The sequence below is a fragment of the Rattus rattus genome, chromosome 4 (genome assembly GCF_011064425.1).
Source record: "Rattus rattus isolate New Zealand chromosome 4, Rrattus_CSIRO_v1, whole genome shotgun sequence".
Taxonomy (NCBI): Eukaryota; Metazoa; Chordata; class Mammalia; order Rodentia; family Muridae; genus Rattus; species Rattus rattus.
Genome location: NC_046157.1, coordinates 165,550,873 through 165,578,626, shown reverse-complemented (window position 1 = coordinate 165,578,626; position 27,754 = coordinate 165,550,873). Strand labels below are relative to the sequence as shown.

General features: G+C 46.9%; 2 protein-coding genes across 4 annotated transcripts in view; one reads left to right on the top strand and one right to left on the bottom strand.

The window, feature by feature from the left end:
* Nucleotides 1–26,471, top strand: Stk25 (serine/threonine kinase 25). Of its 3 annotated transcripts, none has more exons than XM_032901677.1 (12): nt 1–88; nt 14,819–14,904; nt 20,056–20,286; nt 21,003–21,059; nt 21,581–21,689; nt 22,467–22,624; nt 22,711–22,896; nt 23,070–23,215; nt 23,534–23,648; nt 24,048–24,119; nt 25,040–25,176; nt 25,861–26,471. In XM_032901677.1, exons 2-12 carry the CDS (start codon nt 14,875–14,877, stop codon nt 25,898–25,900), a joined length of 1,281 nt encoding a protein of 426 aa, XP_032757568.1. In that variant the 5' UTR covers nt 1–88; nt 14,819–14,874; the 3' UTR covers nt 25,901–26,471. The 3 variants fall into 3 exon arrangements, with proteins under 3 accessions (XP_032757568.1, XP_032757570.1, XP_032757569.1); XM_032901679.1 differs by lacking the exon at nt 1–88 and adding an exon at nt 12,792–12,891; XM_032901678.1 differs by lacking the exon at nt 1–88 and adding an exon at nt 14,222–14,656 and having other exon boundaries at nt 25,861–26,469.
* Nucleotides 26,356–27,754, bottom strand: part of Farp2 (FERM, ARH/RhoGEF and pleckstrin domain protein 2) — a 105,971-nt gene continuing 104,572 nt past the window's right edge. Inside the window, exon 27 of the mRNA XM_032901682.1 lies at nt 26,356–27,266. Within this exon, the coding sequence (XP_032757573.1) occupies nt 27,119–27,266 (148 nt within the window). The 3' untranslated portion in view covers nt 26,356–27,118. The remainder of the gene's footprint in view (nt 27,267–27,754) is intronic.

Below are 27,754 nucleotides of genomic sequence, written 5' to 3'. Positions count from 1 at the left end.
CAGCCAGTCTCACGGACTAAGGAACTACTGGGTTCTTGGACTTTTCCATTCACAGTCAGCCATTGTTGGATGAGCCGGACCAGAGTCTGTAAGTCATTCTAATAAATCCTGTTTAGAGAGATTCATTCTGTAAGTTCTGTTACTCTAGAGGACCCTGACCAGTAAATACAGCTAGTGTTGAAGGTTGAAGGAGAATCCGACAAGGCACAGGGTTGGGGGAGAACAGTCCACTCTGCCTCAACTAGGAACCTTCCTGGGAAAAAAAGCCCTTGAGTTTCATAGGGACCTGGTTTTGTGTGGCAGGCTCTGGGACAAGAGTGTTCTGGAGGTGGGCGGTGGAGCCTCTACAGCTCGCCATTCTCCTGCTCCCCTTTCTTCTGCTTAAGCTCATCACCCTGCCTATGCTTCTCCTGTTTTCCCCACTGCCTTCAAAGATGCCCACAACTCACTAGCAAGCTCTTCAAGATGCATACATCTCATGGTTAGTGTGGAAGCTGTCTAGAATGTGGCAGAGTCCCCCTGCCTGGCATCTCTGCCCAGCACAATAAAGTTATCACGGGCATAGGCTGGCATCAGGGTTGTTTTCTGGGTGGACCCGGAGTACCTACAGCCTGGGTGGTTCTCCTACTTGCCCTGAACTCAGAGTTCTGAATTACTGGCAATTCCCACTTTCCATCAATTTTTGTCCTTATAAGATCTTGGGCTTGCCTTTGGATTGGAGCTGGGCATGGTGGCATGTTAGAGCAACTTAAAAAGTGATAATTTTTTATTCTTTATCCTGACTAGATGTGAAGCGAGACAAAGACTATAATATTTATTTAACCAGCCTTTATAGCATAATAGCTGAGCAGTATTGATCTACTTTAATGCTCTAAACTAATCTCTGAGATACCTGCATTTTAGTATTGGTCTGGCTGTCTTTGCTCCAGGTGTGTTCCCATGGTGTCTCCTGGACCCTTTGCTCGTGGCCAACGACACTCCCCCTCCCCTACCCCTACTGGAAGTCCAGCCCTATCCTCTCCTCTGCTGAGCCATTGGCTGATCAGCTTTTATTGACAAATCAGAGAATAAAGGGGGGGCAATGTTTACACAGCATCGAGGCAGGAGATGGTTAGAATAAGCATTGCAGTGCCCATGTCTGGGTTGCAACCAGATGTGGGGGCAGAGAAGTCAGCATTTGAATAACACAAGGGTAATTTTTACACATAACACCATGCCTATACTAGTGTTTACCTAGTCTTTGTTTTGTTTTGGGACAGGGTCTCACTTTGTAGTCCTGGCAAAGACATGTGGATTTCTGTGAGTTCGAAGCCAGCCTGGTATATACAGTGAGTTCCAGGACATCCAGGGCTACATAGAGAGACCCTCTCTTTAAAAGGGAGGGAAGATTTTGTTTTTAAGATGTGTTTTTACCTAGGCATGGTGACATATGTCTTTAATCTCAGCACTCTGGAGAGAGAGACAGGAGGATCTCTCTAAGTTTGAGGCCAGCCTAGTTGATGTAGTGCCAGACCAGCCAGAGCTATACAGGAAGACCCTGTCACAAAAAATAGAAAACGTTTGTTTTTAATTTCTGTGCATGTCTGTGTGGATATATATATATATATATATATATATATATATATATATATATATATATATATATCATGTGTGTGTGTGTATGCCCGTGGAGGACAGAAGAGGGTGTCAGATCCCCAGGAAATGGACTTATAGGTGCTTTGAACTGCTAGACATAGGTGCTAGGAACCCAGATCAGGTCTTCTGGGAGAACAAGTTTGTTTGTTCGTGGAGGCAGTTTCTCTATGTGGCTCTAGCTGTCCCGGAAGTCTCTCTATAGACCAGGCTGACCTCAAACTGCTTGGAACTTAAATCAGGTCTCCTGGGAGAACAAGTACTTTTATTTATTTATTTGCTTATTTATTTATTTAGAGTTTCTCTGTGTAGCCCTGGCTGTACAACAAGTACATTGATTGATTGACTGATTGATTGATTGGTTGGAACAGAGTTTCTCTGTGTATCCCTGGCTGTCCTGAAAGCCACTCCATAGACCAGACTGGCCTCACACTCAGAGATCTGCCTGCCTCTGCCTCCCCAGTGCTGGGATTAGAGACATGAACCGTTACCACCCGGCATAGCAAGTACACTTAACTGCTGAGTTTCACAACAGACACAGGTATCACTCCATCTAAAGGTGAGGGTACTAAGAAGGAAACAAGGTGCTCTTTTTCTAACTGAAGGGGTCTGCAGTTCCCACGCCACCTTAGCCAAATCTCCAAGGACATTTTTCTCAGGAATAGAAAAACAATAATCTAAAGTTCATATAGAATCACAGAGGGTCCCAAATAGCTAAGGACATCTGGAGAACAGCTGAAGTGGGGTTGTGTGGCACACATATGTAATCCCTACAGGAGACATGGAGGCGAGAGGATGATGGGTTCAAGGCCAGCCTGGACTATATAGGGAGGTCCCATCACAAAAGATAGCTCAGTGGTTAAGAGGGTTAATCAGTCTTTCGATGATCTGGGTTCAATTCCCAGAACCACATGGTGACTTACAACCATCCATAACTCTAATTCCAAGTGATCTGACACACATGTCTGACCTCCATGGGCACCAGATACACACATGGTTCACATACACATACGCAGGCCAAACACCTATCCGCATAAAATAAATAAGTCTAAAAAAATTAAAACATGGAAGTCGGAGGCATCATCTTTCATTGTAAATCATATTTCAAAGCTATAGCAACCAAAACAGTAAGATATTGGTGTAAAACCAGGCACATAGGCAAATAGGACAAGAAAGAGCCCAGAAAAACTACAAAAGTTTCTGTGGTTGAATCTTCTTCAAAGCCCATGCTGGAGTTTACTTCCCATTGCGGTGTTAGTAGTGATACGGCTTTCAAGCAGTAATTGGGCTATGAGGATTCCACCCTCCTGAACGAGCTAATGCCAACAGAGAGACAGCCAGCCTTGTCTCCTTATCCACCCACCGTGGAAAGATGCAGCACGGAGGCCCTCACCCTATGCCAGCATCTTGACCTTGGCCATTTCAGACTTCAGGTCTGGGTGGGGAGAAAAAGTCTTCCTTACAGCTTTTACCTCGTTGCGTGTTTGATTGTAGTAGAACTGATTATAGACAGACTCAGGCAACAGGCAAACAGCCTTTAACAAAGGTACCAGGAATACACAAGAGGGAAAGATATTATCTTCTACAAGCAGTGCTGAGAACACAGAACGCCCACAGGTAAACGAACAGAGCTTTACCTTGCCAAATGGGATGCACAGAAACCACCACCAATTAGACCAAAGATATCCACACCTGATCTTGGAACCATAGACTTTTAGAGAGGAAGTCTCCTTGACATTGGTAATGAGTTTTGTCGACTGCCACTCTAAGAGCAAAAACAGATGAACGGGATCTGGATTAATTCCCCAGCAATGTATAAAGCAGGCATGGTGGTGCCGGCCTTGCAATTTTAATACTCAGGAGATAGAGTCAGGAATGTCAGAAATTCAAGACATGCACTCACGCTCGTGTGTGTGTGTGTGTGTGTGTGTGTGTGTGTGTGTGAGAGAGAGAGAGAGACAGAGACAGAGACAGAGACAGACAGAGAGAGAGACAGAGAGACAGAGAGAGACAGAGACAGAGAGAGACAGAGACAGAGAGAGGACGGAGAAGGGGATGGAGAGAGGAAGGCAGGGAGAGAACAAATTCGTATGAAACCAAAACCCCACATGTAACCTGACAGAACTAGACAGAGGACCTGAATAGACACTTAGAAGGCACCAGTGACGGCTGGGGTTATTATAGGTCAGTGGAGGGTTCTTGTGTATCTCTCTCAAGGCTCTGGGGCCGGCCCATCTCAGCACCCTTTGGTGCTCCTGCCATTGGTGATGAGTTTCCTGTTCTTTGTAGATGGCAGTTTCTCTCTGGCAGTCACACTGCATGGTATAATCTCTTTATCCCTGGAGCTGTGCAGTGTCTCTGGGTTGCAGCAGAAGGGAGGTACTTTTTTATTTATGCCACTGGCCCATGGAGGCCTTCATGCCTTTCAAGTCCTTCTTCAAGTCTGGAAGGTCTAGGCTGGTCTATTTTCAAACACTGCAAGGCAGGCCTGGTGTGAAGTCTGGGTGGAAAGAAAAGTACTGTGGCCTGGGGTCTCATGATTTCTGTGTGTGTGTGTGTGTGTGTGTGTGTGTGTGTGTGTGTGTGTGTGTTGTTTTCTCTCTCTCTCTCTCTGCATGTTTCTGTCTATGTGTGTTCTCTGTGTGTTTCTGCCTCTCTGTATCTGTCTGTCTGTCTGTCTGTCTGTCTCTGTGTGTGTGTGTGTGAGTGTGCACACATGGTTCATTTGCATGCAGAGTTTGACACTGGGTATCTTCAATCACTTTCCATCTTTTTTTTTTCTTTTTTCTTTTTTTCGGAGCTGGGGACCAAACCCAGGGCCTTGCGCTTGCTAGGCAAGCGCTCTACCACTGAGCTAAAGCCCCAACCCCACTTTCCATCTTTTTTATGAGCTAAGCCCTCTCGCTGAGTCTGGAGCTTGTCCATTTGGCCAGTTGGCTGGTCACGCTCTGTCTCCCCAGCACCAGGATTGCAGAACTGTTCTGCCTCTCCTGGCTTGTGTGTAGGCGCTGAGGATTTGAACTCCGGTCTGCATGGCAAGCATGTTGTCAACCAAGTCATCTTCTGACCCTTAACAATTCTCCATCCAAAAAAGGAAATATCCCAGTGCCTTGTCTTTATCCTTTGAAACAGTCAGCTGTCACTGAGGCACAGTCTACGTGGTCACCTTTGTTCTTGGTGGTTCACAACAAGGGAGTCCTGACGTTCTATGGCACTAAAGCCTCCAGAAGGCTTCCCAGCTCCGCTCCTCCCACTGGGTTCCATTTCCCTTCTCTTTACTCTTCCAGTTAAGATGGGAAAAGCAGCCAGGAGGTAGTGGCGCATACCTCTAACCTCAGCCCCTGGGAGGCAGGTGGATCTCTGTGAGTTTGAGGTTAGCCTGGTCTACACATAGAATTCCAGGGCAGCCAGAGCTATGCAGAGAAACCCTGTCTCAAACAAACAAACAAATACTGGAAAGTCTTTACATTCTGTTCTGAAACCTCTGAATTTGAGGCTGGTCTACATAGTGGGTTCTTATCCAGTACAGGAGTACATAGTGCGGCCCGGTCAAAAGGAGAAAGGAAGGAAAAAGGAAACCAGCATTCAGTGTTTCGTTGTTACCGCTACAACATTATTTGTTGCTGAGCTGGGATAAGTAACAGAGGAGCAGCAGGTCCTCACACTGTGACTGAAGTTTGGGTGGGGTCTCCCTAAGAGCTCACCCTGCTGAGAGCGTGGGGGATGGGAAGTATGGAGTTTATTGCCGTATTAGAGATGGAACCTAGGGACCTCACATGGTAGGTAAACACTACCACTGAGCTACATCCGCTGTCCCGCAGGTCCTTCTGCAGAGCCTTCTCTAGCAAATACGCTGCTTCACTGTATTTACTGTATTGTTACATTTCGTATCAATGTAACAAAATGTAACTTCAACTTTGCATCGCAATATAAAGAACTCTATCAATGTAAGATTATGGCTGCAGAATTTTTTATTTAAAAGAGTAGATTCAATAATCTACCCCTATTTGTCTAATTTTCTAAAGTGTTTCCATATCTCCTCCTTTTCTTCTCAACCTCCTTCCCTTTATCTAAGAAATAAGAAGGGAGGAATAGAGAAGAGGAAAGATAAAAATCCCTGGCTCAAAGTTCCCTATTTCGTTTCCTCCCTATCCATGGCCATAATTATTTGTAACCCCTAAAATGACAATATATCTATAAAATGATCAAAACCATCCACTCTAACTTAAGGGACTGGGACTATGGTCTTCTTATGATTACTTTCTGTTGAATTGGGGTGAAGAATTCCATTTGGGGAGCCCAGAAGACAATTGGAAAAGAAAGCTAGGTGGTATCGTTTGTTATCCAGTCTCTATGTGCTGAGAGCATTCAGGGCTTAGCCAAAGTCCTGACTGTAATAGTCCCAAAGGCTGATGAGCAAGCTGGCTGTTCTGGAAATGTCCTGGAAGCAGGTCTTTAGAGGAAACAGCTTTGATGCAGTTTGAGGTAGGATCAAGCAGGAGCTGGACCAAAAGGTCCCAGCATCTCAACATCCCGGAGGGTGAGTCTTGTCAGTCGGGGCTGTCTTTCTGGTCTTGCATTCTGCAATATGCAAGCCTTACAAGCAACACCTAGCTCTGTAAAGACGTTTGTATGGGACGTGCAGGGTGCAAAGATCAATTAAGGAAGATCAATAAAGACAACAGTCTTTCTTCAGAGGTTAGTTTGATCATATAATCAAATCACAATATAAATTTCCATTCATGCTATCTGAAAGGGCCATATGTAATAATTAGATTTATTGGGTGTACATAGACATTTAAGCTTCAGCTGGTCCCAGAGCTGTCCCTTGTACAGAGATCAGCATATACATTACCTATCTTCTTGTCTGTAGCCAAGATCTTCAGGGGGTCTCCCTTTGTCATGTGTGATTTTCATTAATGTGGAAGGAACCCATAGCTTTTCCTTTCCGGTGGAAATATAGACATAACTCTCCCCCAGCATAACACATTTCCTGTTTTCCATTCTGAGGTTAGGGCATCTTTAAAATAAAAGGTTAATTTAGTTCAGTACCCCCGCCCCCCATAATCCAATGTCTTTGAGCAGCTGTAATATTTTGTTTACTAGCCTTCAAAAAATTTAAGGTTAATGAAGTACTATGCAATCTACCTCTGGGAGTCTTTGTCACCCCTTTTTGTTTGTTAAGCATTTCTTTTAAAGTGTGATTAGTTCTCTCCACAATTGTTGTTCTGTAGGATTGTGTGGTATACCTGTAGTATGTTTTATATTACAATATGTAAAAAATTGCTTCCTCTCATTAGAGACATATGCTGGAGCATTTATCTTAATTTGTATGAGTATTCCCATAATAGCCATAACTTCTAACAAATGTGATTATAGAATCAGCCTTTTCAAAAGCTAAGGCAGTTGCCCTTTAAAATCCTGAATATGAAGGGTTGGGGATTTAGCTCAGTGGTAGAGCGCTTGCCTAGCAAGTGCAAGGCCCTAGGTTTGGTCCCCAGCTCCAAAAAAAAAAAAAAAAAAAAAAAGGAAAATCCTGAATATGTGTCTATCGTATGATGTACATATTTTAATTTACCAAAGTCTGTAAAATGAAACACATAATTTGCTAAATTTAATTTTTGGGGGGTGTCCTTAGGGTTACTTCCTGTAGTTAAAGGAGTTTGGTTATATAAAGAACATGTTGAACATTACCTTAAATTTCCTTGGCTTGTTGCCAAGTGATGGAGAACTCTTTCCCTAAACCTTTGGTGTTAACATGGTGTTTTAAATGAAAGTCTGAAGCCTCTAGTACACTTCCTATCAATGGCTGATCAATTTAATTATTACCTCTGCCAGAGGGCTTGGCAGACTTGTATGGGATCTTCTCTGTGTTGTATACAGTGGATGTCTCCTATCTCTGATCATTTGTTGCAGTTGGATAATATACAGTGAGGTCAATTCAGAATCATCCTGAGTAAGTTCAGCAGTCTCTCTTTGCAAAACAACCCTTTCTGCACATTGAGAGTCAGTTACTGTATTAAGAGACTCTTGAAAATCTGATAAGACCATAAGGATTGTATATAATTCTGATTTTTGAACTGATTTACAAGGACTCTCAACCACCTTACTTATATCTTCTGATTTATACCCTGCCTTTCCTGATTTATTTGCATCCGTGTAAAATATAGGGGGTCCAGAAATTAGAGTTCGTTTTATTATATGAGGGAGAATCCAATTAGTTCTTTTTATAAACTGAAGTAGCTTGCATTTAGGGTATTTGTTAATTCCCCCCAAAAAATTACTGCAAGCTCTTTGCCGGTGTTCATCTCGTATCCATAGTGAGGCAATCTCAGCATTAGTAAAAGTTACCACAATCTCAGCTGGATCCAGTCTAGCTAATTAACGAAGTTTTCATTTTTTCCCCCTTTCATATCAATTCAGAATCTTCTGTCTGCATAAGAATTCCTTTAGGGGGCTGGGGATTTAGCTCAGTGGTAGAGCGCTTACCTAGGAAGCACAAGGCCCTGGGTTCGGTCCCCAGTTCAAAAAAAAAAAACCAAAAAAAAAAAAAAAAAAAAAAAGAATTCCTTTAGGGGAATGAGTAGAAGGCCAGATAACTACGATTCAGGACAGTTCAGGTTGATATGATCTAGATGTATATCCTGCAGTTCCCTATCTATCAGAGTTAACTCTCTGGCTTGCTTAACTCTTGAGTAGCCAAGCCATTTACAGGCCGCAGCCAGTTAATATCTCCCAGTAGCTTCTGGTCCATGGTGGCTTCTTCCTCTCCTTTTCTCTACCTGCGACTCCCTCTCTTGATCCTCCAGTCCCACTTTTCTTCTTCTACTGCAGCTCTAGCCTTTTATTGACCAGGATAAGTCACTTCTCAATAGTGCCACCAGCACTACCAAAGTTTCATCAGGGAACCAAAGTATAAAAGTATGGGGCTTTTCCACCCCTGCCATTGCTCTGAAGTAATGACAGAGACCGGCTATATTGATTATAAGCTACCTGCACTATAACTGGGCTGTTCTAACCTGACTACACTGGCATGACCTACCTCCCAGCCACTTGCCAGCCACGTGGTTTACCACCGTCTTAGCAGCATCTTACTCTCATGCCCTTGCCCCCATTATGCTCTCTCTCTTCTCTCTCCACCCTCGAACCCAGCGCTGGAATCAGAAGTTCTGCTTCCTCGTCTCCTGCCCAGTTATTGGTTGATCAGCTCCTTATCAATCAATCAGAGGTGATGGAAAACAGCTTTTACACAACATTGAGACAGGAGGTTGTCCAATAATAATGAGAATACCAAGGTCAGGAGTGCATCCAGATTTCTGGTACAAAAATCGGCATTCAGACACACAGTGCGCAGAGACATTCTCCAACATCAAAGCTTCAACAAGTGAGCGTTTGGGGGGATGCTTTAAGCTCTGCCATCTGTTTTGGCTAGTTTTATGTCTGCTCAACACAATGTAAAGTCGTCCGAGAGGAGGAAACCTCAATTAAGAAAAGATCTTCATAGGATCCGGCTGTAGACGATCCTGTAGGGCATTTGCTTAATTGGTGATAAATGAGGACACCTCGGCCTGTTTGTGGGGCCATCCCTGGGCTGGTGGTCCTAGATTCTATAAAAAAGCAGGCCAAGGGGAACAAGCCAGTAAGCAGCACCCCTCTATGGTCTCTGCATCAGCTCCTGCCTCTGGGTTCTGCTCTGTTTGAACTCCTGTCCTGACTTCCTTTGATAACAGAAGGATGAGTAAAATAAACGCTTTCCTCCCTCAGTTGCTTTGTTTCATCACAGCAACAACAACACTAACTAGTGTCCTAAAGTACATTTCAACACAGCCTGGAGCAGAGTTCCTTCCCGCCTTTGACCATTTATGTTCCCAGATGAAAGACATATACATATTTATATTTTAATACGTCTTAAGCAACACAAGAGCTGGGCAGCTGTCTGCCTTCCATGTTGTTAAAATCTACCAAATCTACCTCCTAATCCATAACCCAAGGATATGGATTATGTTTCATCCGGGCTACTCTTCGCTCCAACCAGGCAGGCAGCCATGTTCTCTTGGCCTCTAGCCCATGGCGCCTCTCTCTCTCTCTCTCTCTCTCTCTGTGTCTGTGTGTGTGTGTGTGTGTGTGTGTGTGTGTGTGTGTGTGTCTGTGCGTGCGTGTGCATGTGTATCTCAGTCTCTGCCCAGTCTCTATCCTAGGAAACCCAATCCCTGCCTATGTCTCTTCTCCCCAGCTATTGGGGATTAACCAGGAGCAGGGTCCTGCAGGCTATGTACAGACTCCCAATCTCCCAGGCCAACACTTAACATTACAATAAACAGTGAAAGGCAAATCCTCGGCAAACTAGGATAGAAACTGGTACCAGGATAGTCAGGTGTTGCTGTGACAGACCTGGCCGGCCATGTTGCTTAGGAAGGATTGTGGGAAGACTCTGGAACTTTGGGTGAGATAAGCCATTGAGCGTTCAAACCTTGGTGAGCTGTTCTGTGGGAGCTTGGGGGAGAGGAATGTTGAGAGCTGTGCAGATGCTGGAGGCCTGGATTGTGAAGTTTCAGAGGGAAGTTTGAGAGGCCCTTAATGATTCTGTCAGGGCTGTTTGCTTGTTGAGAATCTGTGGTTCTGGTCGGCTGTGGCTGAAGGAATCGGCTGTGATCAACCAGAGCTCAGAACTACTGAAAGTAAAACCTTTGCTTCGCTGGGACAGTTGATGCCGGTCAGCTAGAGCCGAGAATTTAATGGCAATTAAGAAGAGACCAGCATCATTGAGGCAAAAACTTTTGGGAAGTGTTTCTTCAGAGTCAGCACATGCAAGCCATGTTCAGAGGGGGTCAAGGTTGTGCCTTGTGCTGGCAACCAAGCTTGGTCATGTGTAAGATTCTCCCACACGATACTAGTTTTGAGAGCACCCAGGGGCCATGGAGAGCAGCTGAGGCTTGACACTGTGAAAGCCCAGGAGAGGATTTTGGTGAAAATGCAGCCCAGTTGCAGTAGAAGACCCCAGCATTTTGGAGATGTTGGCATCATAGGATGATCACCAAGAACACCAATAGCTATGTAGCTGGACCCTGGGAGACAAGCTCTGGGTGCTGCAGAGTGTGGAGCTGAGAAGTTACCCAGGCTCTTTGGAAGAGCTAAGGAGATCTTAAGTGAATTCTAGACACTGGGCATTGTATGAACTTTACGTTGTTGGAGGTTGGTTTGATGTGATTGTCACTCTGCCTTGGTTCTTCCCTCTTGAAATAAGAAAGTTTAGGGGTTGGAGAGATGGCTCAGTGGTTAAAAGCACTGACTGCTCTTCCAGAGGTCCTGAGTTCAAATCCCAGCACCCACATGGTGGCTCACAACCATCTTAATGAGATCTGATGCCCTCTTCTGGGGGGTCTGAAGATAGCTACAGTGTATTATAAATAAACACATTTAAAAAAAAAAAGAAATAAGAAAGTTTAGATAAGAAACTAACTTAATTTTTATTTTATAGACTCCCACAGTTAAGAGACTATTGATTCTAAAGGAGACTTTGGATTTTAAAACAGATTTGGGGCTGAATTTTAAAACTTACCTTTAGATTTATATTTATTATTTTAGGCATATGAGTGCTTTGCCTGAATGAATGTCTGTGCACTACCTATGTGCATGTGCCCAGGTGGCAAGCCTCCACGAGAGCGCCGGGAATGGAACACGGGTCCTTTGCAACAAGTACTCATTTGCTTTTACTTTTTTTTTTTAAACTGAAAATAGATTTTTAAACTAAATAAAATATAGTAAGCAAAATAAAAACCATCACATTGAAGTTAGACAAGGAAAATCAAAGGAAGAGAAGGCACAAGAATCAGAGACCTACTTGGCCATACCCTTAGGAGCCTCATAAAAATACCAAACTGAAAGCTATGAACACGTGCAGACGCTGCTGCAGATCTGTGTGTGTCCTGTGCTTCCGCCTCTCTGAGTTCATAGGAGCTCTGTTCAGTTGATGTACAGGGCCTTTCTCCACTAATCTCTGGTCTCCTGTCACTCAGTATCCCACCTTTGAGTCCTCTCTTTATCTAAGTCCGCCTTATTTTAATCTTTCTTAAAGAGGATATATAAAATTATAATCATTTTTAAACATAATTATTAGTATGCTGATAGTCATAAAATAACATGGGGTTCGAATGTCTTCCTCGTTTTCCATTTTTTACTATAGAAAATATTTTATCTTCCAATTTCTAGCTCTCTCCTTTCTTTGGAGACTTTATTTTATCACATTCAAATTTAAGATTTTTTTTCTCACCTTTCATTCTTTTTCTCTCTGGTCTCTTTGGGACCCCGTGCCTGGAATCAGAAGGTCCCCCTTCCCTTTCTCTTCTGTTACTGTTCTCTTCAGTTACTGGCTGAATCAGCTCTTTAGAAACTGTCTTAATTAGGGTTTTACTGCTGTGCACAGGCACCATGACCAAGATAACTCTTATGAGGACAACATTTAATTGGGACTGGCTTATAGGTTCAGAGGTTCAGTCCATTATCATCAAGGCGAGAACATGGCAGGCAGATGTGGGGATGGAGGAGCTGAGAATACATCTTCATCTGAAGGCTGCTAGCAGAATATTGGCTTCCAGGCAGCTAGGACGAGGGTCTTAAGCCCATGCCCACAGTGACACACCTACTCCAACAAGGCCACACCTAGTAATGGTGCCACTCCTTGGGCCAAGCATGTAGAAATCATCACAGAAACCAATTCCAGGTGATGGGAAAAATCTTTATACATCACTGAGACAGGAGATACTCCAATAATCATGACAGTGTCAGTGTCCATTGTGGTGCCATTTCTGGGCTAGTGGCGCCAGGTTTCTATAAGAAAGCAGACTGAACAAGCCATGGTGAGCAAGCCAGTAAGCAGCATCCTCCATGGCCTCTGCATCAGCTCCTGCCTCCAGGTTCCTACCTTGTTTGGATACCTGCCCTGCCTTCCTTTGGTGAGGAACAGTTATGGGCATATAAGCCATATAGACCCTTTCCTGTCCACATGGTTTTGGTCATAGTGTTTCATCACAGCAATATGAACCCTAACTAAGACACAATGAATTTATTATTTTACGTGTATAAAATGTTCGTGTTCCACTTGAGTACCTGATGCCCACAGGAGCCGGAAGAGGACTTGGATCACTGAAATTAGAGTGACAAATGGTTGTGAGCCACCATGTAGGTGCTGATAATCAAACCTGGGTCCTGTGAAGAAGTCTCCAGTGCTCTTAACAGTTGAAAAATCTCTTCAGGCCCCTGGGAAGTATTTTATAGCTAAACCACAATGGAAGTTTTCCTAAATAACCAACGACTCTTCGCTATCTCTTTGATCCAAGAGCAAGGCGATAAACCGATATGAAGTTTAATCTCACAAGTAGGGCTTTTCACATGGAGTCTAGTGGTCCACATGTATAATCCCAGCACTTGGGAGGCAGAGGCAGAATTGCTGTGAATTTGAGGCCAAAATTGGCTCTACAGAGAGTTTTTGGCCAGCCAAGGCTACAGAATGAGATCCTGTCTTTAAAAACAAAAACAAAGGCCTACAGAGACACCCACCCTTAAGAGCTCTTGTTGCTCTTCCGGAGTACCAGAATTTAGTTCCCGCACCCATGTCATTTAGCACATAGCCCCTCTGTAACTCCAGCTCCAGGAGATCCAAGTCTTTTCAGGTCTCAGTAGGTTCCTGTTCACATGTGACATACACACATGTGTACATATAAAAAGTCTTAACAGAGTAGACCTTGCCAAATGTCAGCCTTAGTTATAGGAGGGATCGGGAATGGACCCATACTGTCAGGCTACCCTGAAGGCCATCTTACAGATGGTCTTTTTCAAAGGCAATAAAAATAGTTCTCCGCCCCCCTCCACCTCCACTATTGTTTATGCCTTGGGGGGACCATAGTGCTTCAGGACCCAGTGCAAGGCCTGTTTGCTGGAAGTCTATTTTCTTCTGGGGAGAAACACAGCAAACAAAACCTAATGAACATGTAGTAAAGCTTGGAGAGTCAGATGCAAGTCTTGGATGCAAGGTTTAAGAAGGCCCCGGTTGGTGCCCAGGACGAAAATCCACCAGAGAACAGAAACAAAAAGCCTTCATGAGCTGGGGAGTGGGGACATTATGGTGATTTGCACTGAGCCATCATAGGCATTGATTCAGCAGAAAGGACACAGTACTGAGTCAAATCTCCCTCCAGTGGAGCACTAAGAGACTGCATAGAAATGGTCACTGCTGACTGGGTCACTCGGTTTGAATTCACAGGATGAAGGGCATCTTTCAGCGTTGGGAAACCATGCTGGATCACACAAGTCTTCCCAGCACCAGGTCATGTCCTGGGGGCATACGATTACACCTTTTCAGATAGGGAAACTGAGGCAGGAGAGAAGCACTTGCCCAAGACTTCTCTAAGGGTGTGTGTGTGTTGCTAAGTGCAGACAAAAGGGTGGCACTGCGGTTAAAGCTGAAGCACCAAGACCTGAGGGTAATGTGTGTTTGCACTCTAGGTACATAGTATGGGTGGGTCCCAGAGACTGAGCAAATAGAGCTGGGAAAATAAGAAGAGGGCTGAGGATGGGTGGGTGGGGTTTGAAGACGCAAGGCAACTGCGCACGCGCTGCACCCGTCACACCGCGCGGCCTGACGGCAGGGGCGGCCCAGCCCGGGTTGTCTCTCAAGGTTCGGATCTAGTCTGTGGCGTATTATTGCCTCTCCACTGACCTCCCACCGCATGTTCTCCTGGGACATGTAGTCTGACGCCATCAGGGCCTCAGAGCACTTGCGTAACTCCGAAGCCTACCGCGCAGCCTGCTGGGACTTGTAGTCTCAATTTTGCGTGCCCGGGGTACCGGGCGTGCTGCGGGACTCCTAGTCCCACAGAGCTTCGCGCTCGCCACGACGTCCTGCTCAGAACCGCTGCCTCCACCTCACGGGCTGGGAGGCCTGGGCGTTCCGGGAGACCGAATTGCGGTGTGAGCCGCCGTGGGGACTGCGAAGCGGGCCGGGAGTCCGGGATGGAGCCGCCCGGAGGTGGGCGCTGCCAGCGGGCCTCGCCTGAATGTTGGGGAGGCTGGGCTCGCCCTGGGGGCGGGTCAGGGGCCCTGGGCGCGGGACCGGAGGTCGCGGGTGAAGGGACGCCACGGAACGGGTCCCCCGGCCGCTGTTGACCCAGCGGCCTGCGGTTTCTTGCAGGTGCTTGAGGCGAGCGGGTGGAGCGGCTGCGACGGACTGGTCACGTCAGCGGGGACATGGCTCACCTCAGGGGCTTCGCGCACCAGGTGAGTGTGGGCGTCGGCGTGTCCTGAGTCTGTGGTTCGCGGCGGAGCGGATTTGTCCACTTGGGGCGGGAGAGGGGCGGAGGCCGAATGCCTCGGGGCGCGTCTTCGGGCCGTTGTAGCTTTGGCCTGCGCGGCGGAGCCAGCGCCTGCGGAAGACATGAACCACAGGGAGGGAAGCTCTGCTATGTGAGGGGTTCTGCTCTGGAGCTGGTGTGGACAGGTGCAGGAGCCTGCCCTGGGCAGAACCTGCTTGACCCAAGCTCGGAGCCCCTTCTCAGAAGATAGACTTTTCCTTTCTTGGCTAACGGGATGGAACCCCAACATGGAACTACATCAGCAAGGAGATGGGGGCTGCATAGGGGTAGAGGGCTCGGTGGTTTGCTCTCTGGACCCCTTTTCTCGCCTTTATTTATTTATTGTTGTTGTTATTTCAAAGCAAATAGGACAGCCGTTAGTGAAGTAGAATACACTATCTTGCGGGCTGGTTTTCTCTGGCTTTAGCTGTGGGATTTGCTTTTTAAGGGCTCGGTTTGGTTAGGCTTGACAGTTGCACAGTGAGGGAATCAGTTCTTGAGGACAGTGCAACCGACGTTCCCCCTCACCTCCCCCTTCTCCCTGCATCCTTGAGAACTGGGTGTGCAGACAGGAAGCGTGTCCGTCCGCTGCTAGTGGGCAGGAACTGGAAGCAGGGCTCCTTGGAGGAAACCAAACCAGCCTGGAAGACTCCTCACAGCTGTTGGGTAGGGCTTTTGTCCCAGCTGTCACAGATGGGATCCTGCGCTTGCTAACTGATGCTGAGTTAAGCTAACACATTTTTAATACATTTTTGACATTTCGCCTCTAATTATATAACACACTGAGAGAGAAAAAAAATCTGCCTCTGGTTTATTTTTAAGACGCTTAGGCTTCGCTCCTGTAGGCCCCAGGATGACAAATTGGAGCTATGAACTGTGAAGGAGTAGAGAGATGATGGCTAGTGGACCTTTCTCAAAGAGAAAAAAAAACACCCTTTTGTCTCTTTAGGGGCCTATGTCCAGTGTAGACTTACTTGGCTTCTGAGATTGACACAAAACCTTTGTAGGGCTGTTTTCTCCCAAGATGGCTGCCATGGAGTCCTATGAAACTGTTCCTTTTGTGTGGTAAGGCTTGTACTTTCCCCGCTTCTGCCTTAGATTACCTTTTACCTAGCCAGTTCCTGCCCATCTCTGGGAGGAACATGGTTATGGGAAAGTTCTGTGTGAGTGTGGTGGTAGTTGTGGATGTGTGTTGAGTTGTTCCTCTTGTTTTGAGGAGGTGATCCACAGCAGACATGTTGGCAGATAGGCCAGAGGCTGTAGGTATAATATCTCCAGGACAGAATGGAGAGAGTATGGGTGAGGCTGTAGGTATAATATCCCCAGGACAGAATGGAGAGTGTATGGGTCTCAGTTGTTCAGAGTAAGTTAAATGGCTTGAGTGATGGTTCATAGCACATCCTGTCCAGAAGAGAAATCTGAGCCACCCAGATCAGGATGCTAGTTGTCTTTGATTGGCTGGGCTTGGGACTGTGGCTGCTTCGAAGGTATAAATACAGAGTCAGGACCATACCAGAAAGGTTCCTGTCATACTGTTTCTAAGGATGGCTGGTACACAGCTGTAGGTATCCCCAAAAACCATAGACTTTGAAGACTAGGGTTCCCCCCTTCCTTGCACAAAGCTTAGAACTCTGGCTTTGGGGTCAGTTATTTTCTCCTCCTCTGAGGCAGTGGTGAGTGAATACCTGGCCTGAAGTATCCTTCTTGGGCTGCTATAGTGACCAGTTCTGACTCTAGGTTCCCCAATTAAGGATTCTCATGGCTTATGGCTGAGCAGTGTGGGAGGACACGGTGTCTGAGCCTGAGGAGTAGGAAAGGGGCCCTGAGAATTGGAAGGATAGTGGTCCTGGGTTATGTAGTTAGCCCATGGCTTGAAGTGTTTTGGGGCCTGCTGGAGCAGAAACAGGCAGAAAAACAAAAATAAAAGAACAAAACAAAACATCAACAAAACAGGCAGGTAAAGGTCTGCTATGTGGACCTTATTCTGCACCTGGCTTTCAGGGCTGGCATTGAGCAGAGGATCAAGTGGTCACTGCCCAGACGTGAAGTGACAGGAGGCTAAGGTATTGTCACACTGATCACATCCACCTTTATCAGTTGTCTCTACACTGATGAGTGTGGGGAGAGCCCATGGCCTGGAGTGGTTCTTTCTGATCTGGCTTGGATCCAGTGCTGATCTTGAAATAGCTGAAGTGTCTGACCTATCAGCCACACTAGAGATTTTTTTCTTGGCTTTTCATTTAAGTAGGAGTGGCTGGGATCAAACACTACTTCCTGGCCAGTACAGCCTAAGGAACACAGTCAACCCTTAGCTTTCTCTGTCTGGCCAATCTCAGTGTGGCCTTTCAGGAGCTCAGGTAGCAGATCTGCTCCAAGCATCTATTGCTGTTCCCCGAGAGCTGGTCTTAGGATGTGGCTTCCAGTCCTGATGTGGCTGTGAGAACAGTCACTCTGCATTGGACTGCACTACCTTTTTCTTTTCTTTAAAAAACAAAAAGCAACAATTACATTTATTTATGGATGGGTAGGTCTGTATGTGTAGGTGTTAGAAGACCACTTATGAGAGCTGGTTCTCTCCTACTATGTGAGTTGGGATCAAACCCAGGTTGTTAGACTTGGTGACATGTGCTTTTACCCACTCAGCCACCTCCTGGTCGGTCTGTCTTCTTTTTTTTTTTTTTTCCCTTCCTTCTTTCCTTTTAATAAGATTCATTTACCTTTATGTGTATGCATGAGTAACTACATATATGTATGTGCACCACATGTGGGCAGTGCTTGAGATCGTGTGCAGTGCAAACCGCAGCTCTGTGTGTAAGAGCAACAAGGACTCTTAACCACTCTCCAGCCCCCTGGTCAAAGTAGGGTACATATGGATGCCAAAGCTGGGCTGCCTAGAGTGCCTACCTGGGAACTGTGTGGAGGTTAGTGGTACATACTCAGACCTCACAAAGGCAGTTTTGCTTGGAGAGGTCAGGTGACTTCTGTGTTAAGACACTATCCTTGTTCCTGGAGCTCTTCCCCAAGCTTGTCTCTGGTCTGCCTCATCTTATTCTGCAGAGTTCTTGGCTGGTAAGGGGCTGGGTAGTTTGGTTCTCTATGTCACCCTATTCTTTTGTGGTTAAAAACCTTAGAAATGTAGCTAGTCAGCAATTTCAGATTGAAATGTCCCTGGAAAGTCTTGGATTGGGTTTAGTCAGGTCTCTAAGACCTATTGCTGTGCTCCAAGAGAAAGGGCTGTGGCAATTAGGCCTCAGGGAAGCAGGCAATCATGTTTATTCTTGGTGGACAGGCTTTGTAAGTAAACACCTAGGACAAGCTCTTCCTAAGCACAGAGGGATTTGAACGTCAGTACTTACACAGTTGTAAATAAGGGTGGTTTTGCCTTTTCATGTATTGCTTTTTTTTTTTTTTTTTTTCTTCCCAATCCTGGGGATGTTAGGCAAGCGCTCAGTCACTGAGTTATCTATCTCCCTAACCCTATTCTTTGAAAACATCAGCTCACAACCCCTATGATCCATATGTGTTGGTTGTAAGACAACCTTCTGGGAGTCCGTTCTCTTATTCCCCATGTGGGTCTAGAGAATCAAACTCAGGTTGTTGGGCTTGGTAGCAAGTACCTTTACTAAATGAACCATCTTACCAGGCCTGTTTGGTTCCTTTTAAATGGCACCAAAACACTGTTTGGGGGACATCCTTTTTGTGGGAGTATTTCCTAATGGAGATAGAACCTAACAGCATTGAAAAATTGGATGAGACTCAACTTTCCCATCCCAGGTCTTTTGGCAGCTTGACCAGTGGTTTGGAGGGCCATGTGCTTTTCCACAGTCTACCAGGTGTCACAGGTCAGGGTATGGTCACTCTGTGGTGGCACTAGGAGCCACTTTCTTCTTTCCTTATCTGTGCAGCCCGGGAGTATCCTCAGTTCCTAGTTCAAATATTGTAGAGTGATTTGGACAGAGGATTTACCTTTGCCATCCTGGTTCTTCACTTGTAGTGTACCGGTCTTTAAACCAGGTACCTCAACATGGTTGGTTCAGCACTGATTAGGTCTTATTTGTTTAAATCCGAGACCCACATAGGGCAGCATTGTGTGTTGAGTATCTAGAGTCAAGCATCTGAGAAAATGTTCAATGCAGTGCTGGTATGAGGGTGTAGCTGGCTAGAGGATTGATTTGGGAATGGAGAAGTATTTCAATGGGTGTAGATTTTAGGAATGTAGAAGACATAAGTTAACTTGTGCTAAACTTTAATTTTTCTATTTTTTTCTCTTTTATTTGCGTTTTCAAGACAGGGTTTTTCTGTTTAGCTCTAGTTGCCTTGGAATTTACTTTATAGAAACCAAGCTAGCCTCAGACTCAGAGATCTACCTACCTCTGCCTCCTGAGCGCTTGGACTAAAGGCATGCACCACAGTATCCAGCTAAATTTTATTTTTATTTATTTTAAAATTTTGTGTGTGTGTTTGTGTGCACGAAGATCCTTCAAGGCCAGAGACCTCAGATCTCGTAGAGCTAAAGTTCTAGGCAGTTTTGAGAATTGAATTCCAGTTCTCTGCAACAGCAGTATGTACTTTAACCACTAAGCCATCTTTTCAGTCCTCAGCTCACATTAATTTTAATTGTTTGGTTTTTATTAGTACAGTTTCAAATTTACAGTAAAATGAGGTTTAAAATACACACTCTCTCTCTCTCACACACACACACACACACACACACACACACACACACACACACACACACACACACACATTCCTACCTGTCTCTCCTGTCAGTCTTAGCCTGGCTCCTTGTTAGACAACTGGTGAAGGCACCTTGAGATGCGGTATTTCCTAAGGTTTATAGTGTACATCAGGATTCACTATCAGATCCATTGACCGTAGTGTCAGTTGGAGAGTGCAGAGTTCTGTTTAGGTCTTCTGAACAAGGGATAAGGGCAGGAACGCACTGAGGTGAGTTCCCTTGAGTTCCTTACAGTGGGTCATGCCCTCTGTCAGTAGGGCAGTCTTGTCTGACTAGTATTTCTCTAGTGGCTATTGCCCATGCAGTGTCCCAACATTCTTTCCCTGTTGGCTTCTATAGCATTCTCGTGTGGACCCAGAGGAACTCTTCACCAAGCTTGACCGAATTGGCAAGGGCTCATTTGGGGAGGTGTACAAGGGGATCGACAACCACACGAAGGAGGTGGTGGCCATCAAGATCATTGACCTGGAAGAGGCCGAGGATGAGATTGAGGACATCCAACAGGAGATCACTGTGCTCAGCCAATGTGATAGCCCTTACATCACCCGCTACTTCGGCTCCTACCTAAAGGTGCCTACGAGGAGGAGGTTGTCTATAGTGGTTGGGGATGGAGCACTCTGAAGGGTCTGTGTCAGGCTGTCTCCTTTGTTTCCAGAGGGATTAATATGTGCCCAAGGATAGAGAGCAGAGGAGATGGCTGTGGGCACTTAGAATCCCTGTGGAAGGGCAGAGCGGTCCCCCCTCCCTGATATCTCAGCTTTATAAAAACAGCCTGTTCTCTTGAGAAGTGCCAGTTCTGGAGTCAGTAGGCTCCAAAGTGTCTGTCTATTTGTGGGTATTGTTAGACACAGTGTGAGGGGTCCCTGCAGGCAGTTGATAGTTTTGGGGACTGCTTAGAGGGTACTTGGGCAGAGTAGACTCAGGTTCTGCTCTGAGCAGTTGGTCTGTCCAACAGGTATCTGTACCAGAGGTATGGGTAGGTGCGTGGTCAGAGAGGCCTTTTGTCTGGTCTTCCTCCTAAAGAGGGTCTGTGTAGACCAGGCTGGCCTTCAACTCACAAGAGATCTGCCTGCCTCTGTCTCCCAAGTATAGGAATAAGGTGTGTGCCATTTCTAGCTTTCTTGACAGGCTAGAACCCTATCCTGTTTGGAACTTGCTTGGTATAGTTGCTGTATGTCCCAGGCCCCTAGCTGACTACTTTCGGTGTCCTTAAAGGGGTGGCCTGTGGACTTGGGTATTCCTGCTTCATTTGCTGCCCAGGCACTGACAGGTTTCTCTGCTCCCAGAGCACCAAGCTATGGATTATCATGGAGTACCTGGGTGGTGGCTCTGCACTGGACTTGGTAAGTTTTGACTCAAGCAATGAGCAGCTTGTTCTTGAGGCTTGTCTTTCAGTGACCCAGGACCCACTGCCCTGCTTTTAGGCTTGTGCTTGTGGGCTTTCTCAGGCTACCTATCACTGTTCTATATGCTATATACCTATCAGGAATTGTCAGTTCCCCAAGCAAATCACTGTTTATCTTTCCTTGGTTGATGCTAAAAGAAGTCTTGGGCCTCTACTGGGCTGGGGCATAGGCACAATTAGAGCCCCAGACAAATAAGAGAGTCAGGGCCGTTGCTGACCTATTTTCATCTTTATAGTCACAGGGAAGATTAAAGTAACTCTTAAGTTTTCTGAAAACAGCCTCTGTCACCTTTCCTTACTTCCCCTATTATCCTTGACAGCTGAAAATATAAGAACTGAGGAATAGAAAGGCCCCAGGCTTCTTCTGCAAGGACTCGGAAGTTGGTGGGTAGTGCTGCTGTGGTGCTCTGGGTGCTATGGAAGCTGCAATTGAGGTTCTTCCCCTCTGTGCTCCTGCAGCTGAAACCTGGTCCACTGGAGGAGACCTATATTGCCACCATCTTGCGGGAGATCCTGAAAGGCTTGGATTATCTGCATTCAGAGCGCAAGATCCACCGAGACATCAAAGGTCCTGCGGGGTGGTCATGGCTGCAGTTCTACCATGTCCTAGAAAGGGATGGGCAAGTGGAGCTACTAGATTATGGTGCCTCAGGGCATGGGATGTGGGGAGCTTTTCTGCCACCTGGAAACTAGGGGGGGTTGTCCTTCTTACTTTTGACCCCCATTTTTAATGGCCACATTGAGTGCGGAGCCTAGGGGACTGTGCATCCTAAGCAAACATTTTGCTACTGAGCTAGTTTTCCAGCCTAGCAAAACCTTCCTAATCTCACGTCACCTAATCTCGGTTCTCATATATGTGAAGAAAGCCAGTTATGTACTAGTACAAGGCAGGAGAGGTGTGTGGATTCAGGTGTGGATTTGTCCTGATGAGGACTGATAAAGTTGGGCCAGCCTACCATGAATGAGTTGGTGAGGATAACTGAGCCTTGTGTCACAGTAGGAATCCTATAGGCAGAGTGATAGACATCTGACTAGCCCTGTTAGCTGTACCTTTTAATTAGGGTCACTATGATTATATGTGAGGTGAATGTTGCTATTGTTGTTGCGTGTCAGAAAACACACATGCCACGCTCTGGAACAAAGGTAGGAGAATGCTCCTGTAGGTCCCCCAGATTGCCTGCTTCTGCCAGGAGTGGCCACTGTCAAGGAAAATTAAGTTCCCAAGACATTATCTGCTGCTGTCTCCATGGGCCAGTTTCCATCCCATCACTAGTCAGGGTGCATGCAGGGTTATTCTGGGGGCTGTGGAGCCAAGGATGATGCCCACTTGTCCTGTATTGAGCAGCTGCCAACGTGCTGCTCTCAGAGCAGGGTGATGTGAAGCTGGCAGACTTCGGTGTGGCTGGGCAGCTCACAGACACACAGATCAAGAGGAACACATTTGTGGGTACTCCCTTCTGGATGGCACCTGAGGTTATCAAGCAGTCGGCCTATGACTTCAAGGTGAGTTCTGGAGGTGATGTTGGAGTGCACTGCCACCACCTCAAAATGTTTCGTGTAGCAACTGTCCTGTGTGATACCCTGTCTAGGCTGACATCTGGTCCCTGGGCATCACAGCCATCGAGCTGGCCAAGGGGGAGCCGCCAAACTCTGACCTCCACCCTATGCGAGTCCTGTTCCTGATTCCCAAGAACAACCCACCCACATTGGAAGGGCACCACAGCAAACCCTTCAAGGAGTTTGTAGAGGCCTGCCTCAATAAGGACCCACGATTCGTAAGGCCTATCCCCACTTGGACCACCCCAGGCAGCTGAGGGTCTGGGGAAGTGTGTGAAGGGAGGATGTTAACTTTGGGTGGGACAGGGCCCAGCCTTCACATTCTTACCTGTCCTTCCTTGTCTTTTGTGAGGGTGGAATTCAGCTCTGACTTTGTCTGTCTCCCTGGCAGCGACCCACTGCCAAGGAGCTCCTGAAGCACAAATTCATCACACGTTACACCAAGAAGACCTCCTTTCTTACTGAACTTATTGACCGATACAAGCGTTGGAAGTCTGAGGGGCATGGCGAGGAGTCCAGTTCTGAGGATTCTGACATGTAGGGCTTTTTCTTTTTTTTTTTGGTCCGCAAGAGCTCCCTGGTGCTTGATGCCAGTGGAGGAGGTCTCCTTTCCAGGGGCAGGGCTTGGAGCTTAGTTTCTAGGGTGGGGACTTAACACTGGGCAGGAAACCTCCTGTAGGCTGAAAGACAGGGCCTTTTGACTATCACCTAAATGCTGCAACCTGGACAGCCCATTGCTCACCGTCCAGGGCCTCCTAGGCCAAGAGGCTGCCTCAGAGAATGAGATGTACCTTGGTACCGTGTTTACTTCCAGCCCTGTCTCCATCAGTTCTTCCGATTCTTTATCCTCTTCAGTGATGGCGAGGCTGAGGATGGGGAGCAGGGTCCCATCTGGACGTTTCCTCCAACCATCCGGCCAAGTCCACATAGCAAGCTGCACAAGGGGACTGCTCTGCACAGCTCACAGAAGGTCTGTTCATGCCCTGGGCCAGAGCACTGCCCCGTATGTACCAGCCTGCCTCAGTTTTCCTGGGGCAGCAGATGTGGACTACTGTGTTTCAGGTTTTGAGGAAGTCAGCTCCAAAGTGCCCTTGACCTAGGGCTATATTAAACTCTCATTATCTGGGGTCTGGGCAAAGAGCTTGAGAAGGGCAGGGCAGAGTGGCACTGAGCTCACTAGGAGTCAGGCTGAAGCCTGGGTCTGCTGGTGCTTAGGTACAGGCCTGGTAAGAACTGATGGCTTGGGCTACCTTGTAATTTGGGAGTTGACCCCGGTCTCTGCTCTGTCACTCTGCTAAAGACAGATTGAGGAGACAGGAAATGGAGCCCTTTATCTTCATGTACCCAGTGTCTTGCTTTCCCCTTACAGCCTGCTGAGCCTATCAAGAGACAGCCAAGGTCCCAGTGCTTGTCCACACTAGTCCGTCCTGTCTTTGGAGAGGTGAGGATAGAGCTGAGCCTGTGCTCATGTGGGGCACTAGCTTTGTCCTCTAGAGGTGCTCTCTGCAGAGCCATGGTGTGGTGGTCCAGTGGGCCCCAATTTCAGGGTCTGTTGCAGCTAGCTATGCACAGGCATGTGGGCCCAGCTTCCTAAAGCACTGGGAGGACCTGACGTGATCTGCTAAGGCCCTCTGGCATTGCAGTACAACTGTTTTTTGCAGTGCCCAACCACCACGTGATATTTTTGTGGAGGAAGATAAAGGATTGTTGGGTCAGTCCTAGGCCAGGGGGGTGATTCCTTGGTGGCCACGATGACCTTGTGTCACTGTTGCCTGATGTCAGAATAATTTTCAAAAATATAGTGCAGCCAGGAATGAATGTTCACATATGGATTTGAAGCTCAGTAGGTTGTAGGCAGTAGGTTGTCACTCAGTGGGTGACAACTTACACCTAGAGCCCAGAGAGGGAGGACAGGATATAGGTCTCTCCCTGAGGAGAGTGACCTTAGCCACTTAGGGCTGCATTGTGAACAGTGTGCGATGTTGCTCAGGGCTGAGAAAATGACTCCTTAGGTAAGAGTACACTCAGGAGCTGAAGTCCCAGAAATGGTTATTTGATACTTTATAGTCTGATCTGGGATGTCTGTCAAAAGTCCTTGTAGAATACTCAGAATTTCTCTGCTAATTTCTAAATCAAACTGGGTCCACTTGATTATTTCCTTCCTTCAGTCTGTAAGAAACCATATAGTTCTGACCTTGATAACCCAAGTCAGGGGAGAGAGGAGCTTCAAGTTGTAAGAGCCACAGAGTCCCCATCAACAGGGCGGGATGCACTACTGTGCAGTGCTGTGTCTTGCTTTCTGCAGGCCTTCCAATGTGAATACCAGGTAAGATGCCAGCTAGGTACATGCTCTCTCTACAGCTCAAAGAGAAGCACAAGCAGAGCGGTGGGAGCGTGGGTGCCCTGGAGGAGCTAGAGAATGCCTTCAGCCTGGCTGAGGAATCCTGTCCTGGCATCTCAGACAAGCTGATGGTGCATCTGGTGGAGCGTGTGCAGAGGTGAGCACAGTGCGCCAACCCAGAAGGATATCCCCATGGGGAAACTGAATACAAAATGAAGCCTGGGACTCATTCTTGGGAGCGGCTGGTTCATTCTCCTTTGTCAGGGTTAGCATGCTCTCTCATTTTTGTCTTTGGAGTTAGAGGGAGAGGCAAGTGGGCCTCTTGTGGCTTTGAGCTATGTGATGGTTGGACCCCCATTCTCAGGCAGTGTCTGGACAGAGTCCCAGTGGCAAAATGGCTAAGTGACAGAGCATTGTGTGCAGCTGACTTCTGACCTTTCTATTTGGTGGCTTCCTAGAGGTTCTGTATCCCAAGAACAGCATGGATGCTTTTAAGCCGGGGTGTGCCTGCTACTGATGGGGACCCCTGAACTGCTGACACATGTGTGTGGAAAGACAGGCAAGGCAAACACTGACTCTGCATGGCAGTCCACAGGCTCAGGTTCCTGAGCTGTTAGAGGCAGATGAACCAGTTCCTCTTCTTGCACACTGGGAGAGACCCACCCTGGTTCTTAGGAACAGGAACAATAGGGTTGGTCTAGTTGACACTGATCCTGAAACATTAAGGACATCCTCCATATTGTGATATGCTACTGGTAAAAAATGCTATGAACTGTTAACATCTGAGAGGCATGCAAGGCAACAAAGTCCAGAGATGGTAATGGTACCTTTCACTTAACAGGTTCTCACACAGCAGAAACCACCTGACATCTACCCGCTGACCAACCAACCGAATGCACTACTCTTCACAGAGAGGGAGAAGAATGCTTTTTGTTTTGAGCTCTAAAAGGACTGACTTGGAAGCCCTCTTGTGTTGTGTTGCAACTGTACAGACCAACCAGCCTGTAGGCTTCACAAGCCAGGTTACCTTCCTTCTGCCCTACACAGCAGCCCCTCGACACCTGTGCTTACCTCCTTGGTTGACTGAAGCTATGAGGCACCCAGGAGCCCTTACAGACCTGGGCTGGAACGTGGGAGGCTGGCGTGACCGTCTGTAGACCCCACAGCCCCTGCAGTGGGGAGACCACGGAGCACAGGAACTACTGGGCAGCCCTGGCTCTTCCTCCTCACCAGGAGCATTTCTTGAGGGCTCACAGGGGCCCAAGATGGTCATAATTTGCCTTGTGGTGTCAGTTCAGGTACTGTGTGTTTTCAAATCATCCAGAATATTTTGGGCTTTTTTTTTTTTAAAGAAAATTGAACTTCCTGAGTATTCTGACAGTGTTAGTTTTCATAGAGCATTGAAAGCCCTACCATTTCAATAAAGACCTGGATTGGAGACATTCTGATGTACAGACCCTGACCAGATGGAATTTCTGTAGAGTCTGAGCCAGTGTCCCTTCTAGATGTTGTCATATAACCTGTCAGTTTCTGGTGACCTTCTCTGAAGAACAAGGTAGGCAGAGGGGATGTTGGTGGGTGAGGAGATATCCTTTTATTTGAATTCACACGGGTGAACAGGCATCAGGCCTGCCCTATAATGAGAAACCATTGGGGACTGATGAGAGGCCTCACCCTCCCAGGCCTTGTTGGAGGTGATGGTCTAGAAGGTATGTGGGACGGGATCAGAGCAGCCTTTGCCACACCCTTGCTTTGCTATGATCTGGAGGCTAACCCTTGAGTGACACGAGCTGATTGCATAAGTCCGAGTGTACTGCTAGTCTGAGGCTACAGGTAGAAGTGGAGACCACCCAACCTGTATTTGGGCCGTTCTCAGCAGGGCCATGTTCATGGAACTAAGGAGCCCCCACTTTCCTTTCATGAACCTCAGACATGTGTCCCAGCCATCATGAGTTTTCGCTGTTTCTGGAGGAAAATAGAACCCCTGCTAGAGGTCTTTTAAGGCCCATTCTAGGGTCAGCGCCACCTGTCATCTGGTAGGAAGATGACACCAGTTGTTCAGTACCTAGGATGATTCTTACACTCCTTACAAGCATCTGTCATAGGTTCTTGTCCAAGCAGAGTGAAGGACATGCCTCCTTTTCTCTGACTTCTGCCTCCAGCCCTGGAGGAAGATGTGAGCAGTCCTGAGTGAAACTTGGGGGTCTCCCTGGTGAGCTGCTGGCTCTTTTGATGACTTCCATCCACCTGTGGAAAGAGTCAAACCAGTGGGCATAAGCTTGCACACCTTCCCGAGAATGACTAAAAATGCAGCTAGTTCTTGCTGTGCAGACATGAGGAATAGCCCCTGAGTAAAAAGCTAGACATGACGTTCACTTATAATTCCAGCACCAAGGTGGAGATGGGTTTGCTGCTCATCCAGCCCAGCCTAGTCAGTGAGTTCCAGTGAAACACCTGTCTCTAAAACCAGGTGGGTTGTGCCAACACCTCAGCAGGTAACAGCACTTGCTGTGCAAGCCTAGCAACCTGAATTTGATCCCTAGAACCCACATAAATGTACATAGCAAAACTAACTCACAAAGTTGTCCTCTGACCTCCACATGAGAGTAGCACACACGAGTTCCCCACAATTAAACAAAAAGGGTGGCTCCAGAAGTTGTCCTCTGGTCACTATGTACTGTATGTATGTGCACATGTGTATATGTACACTGGTGCCCACATACAAACGTGAGCGT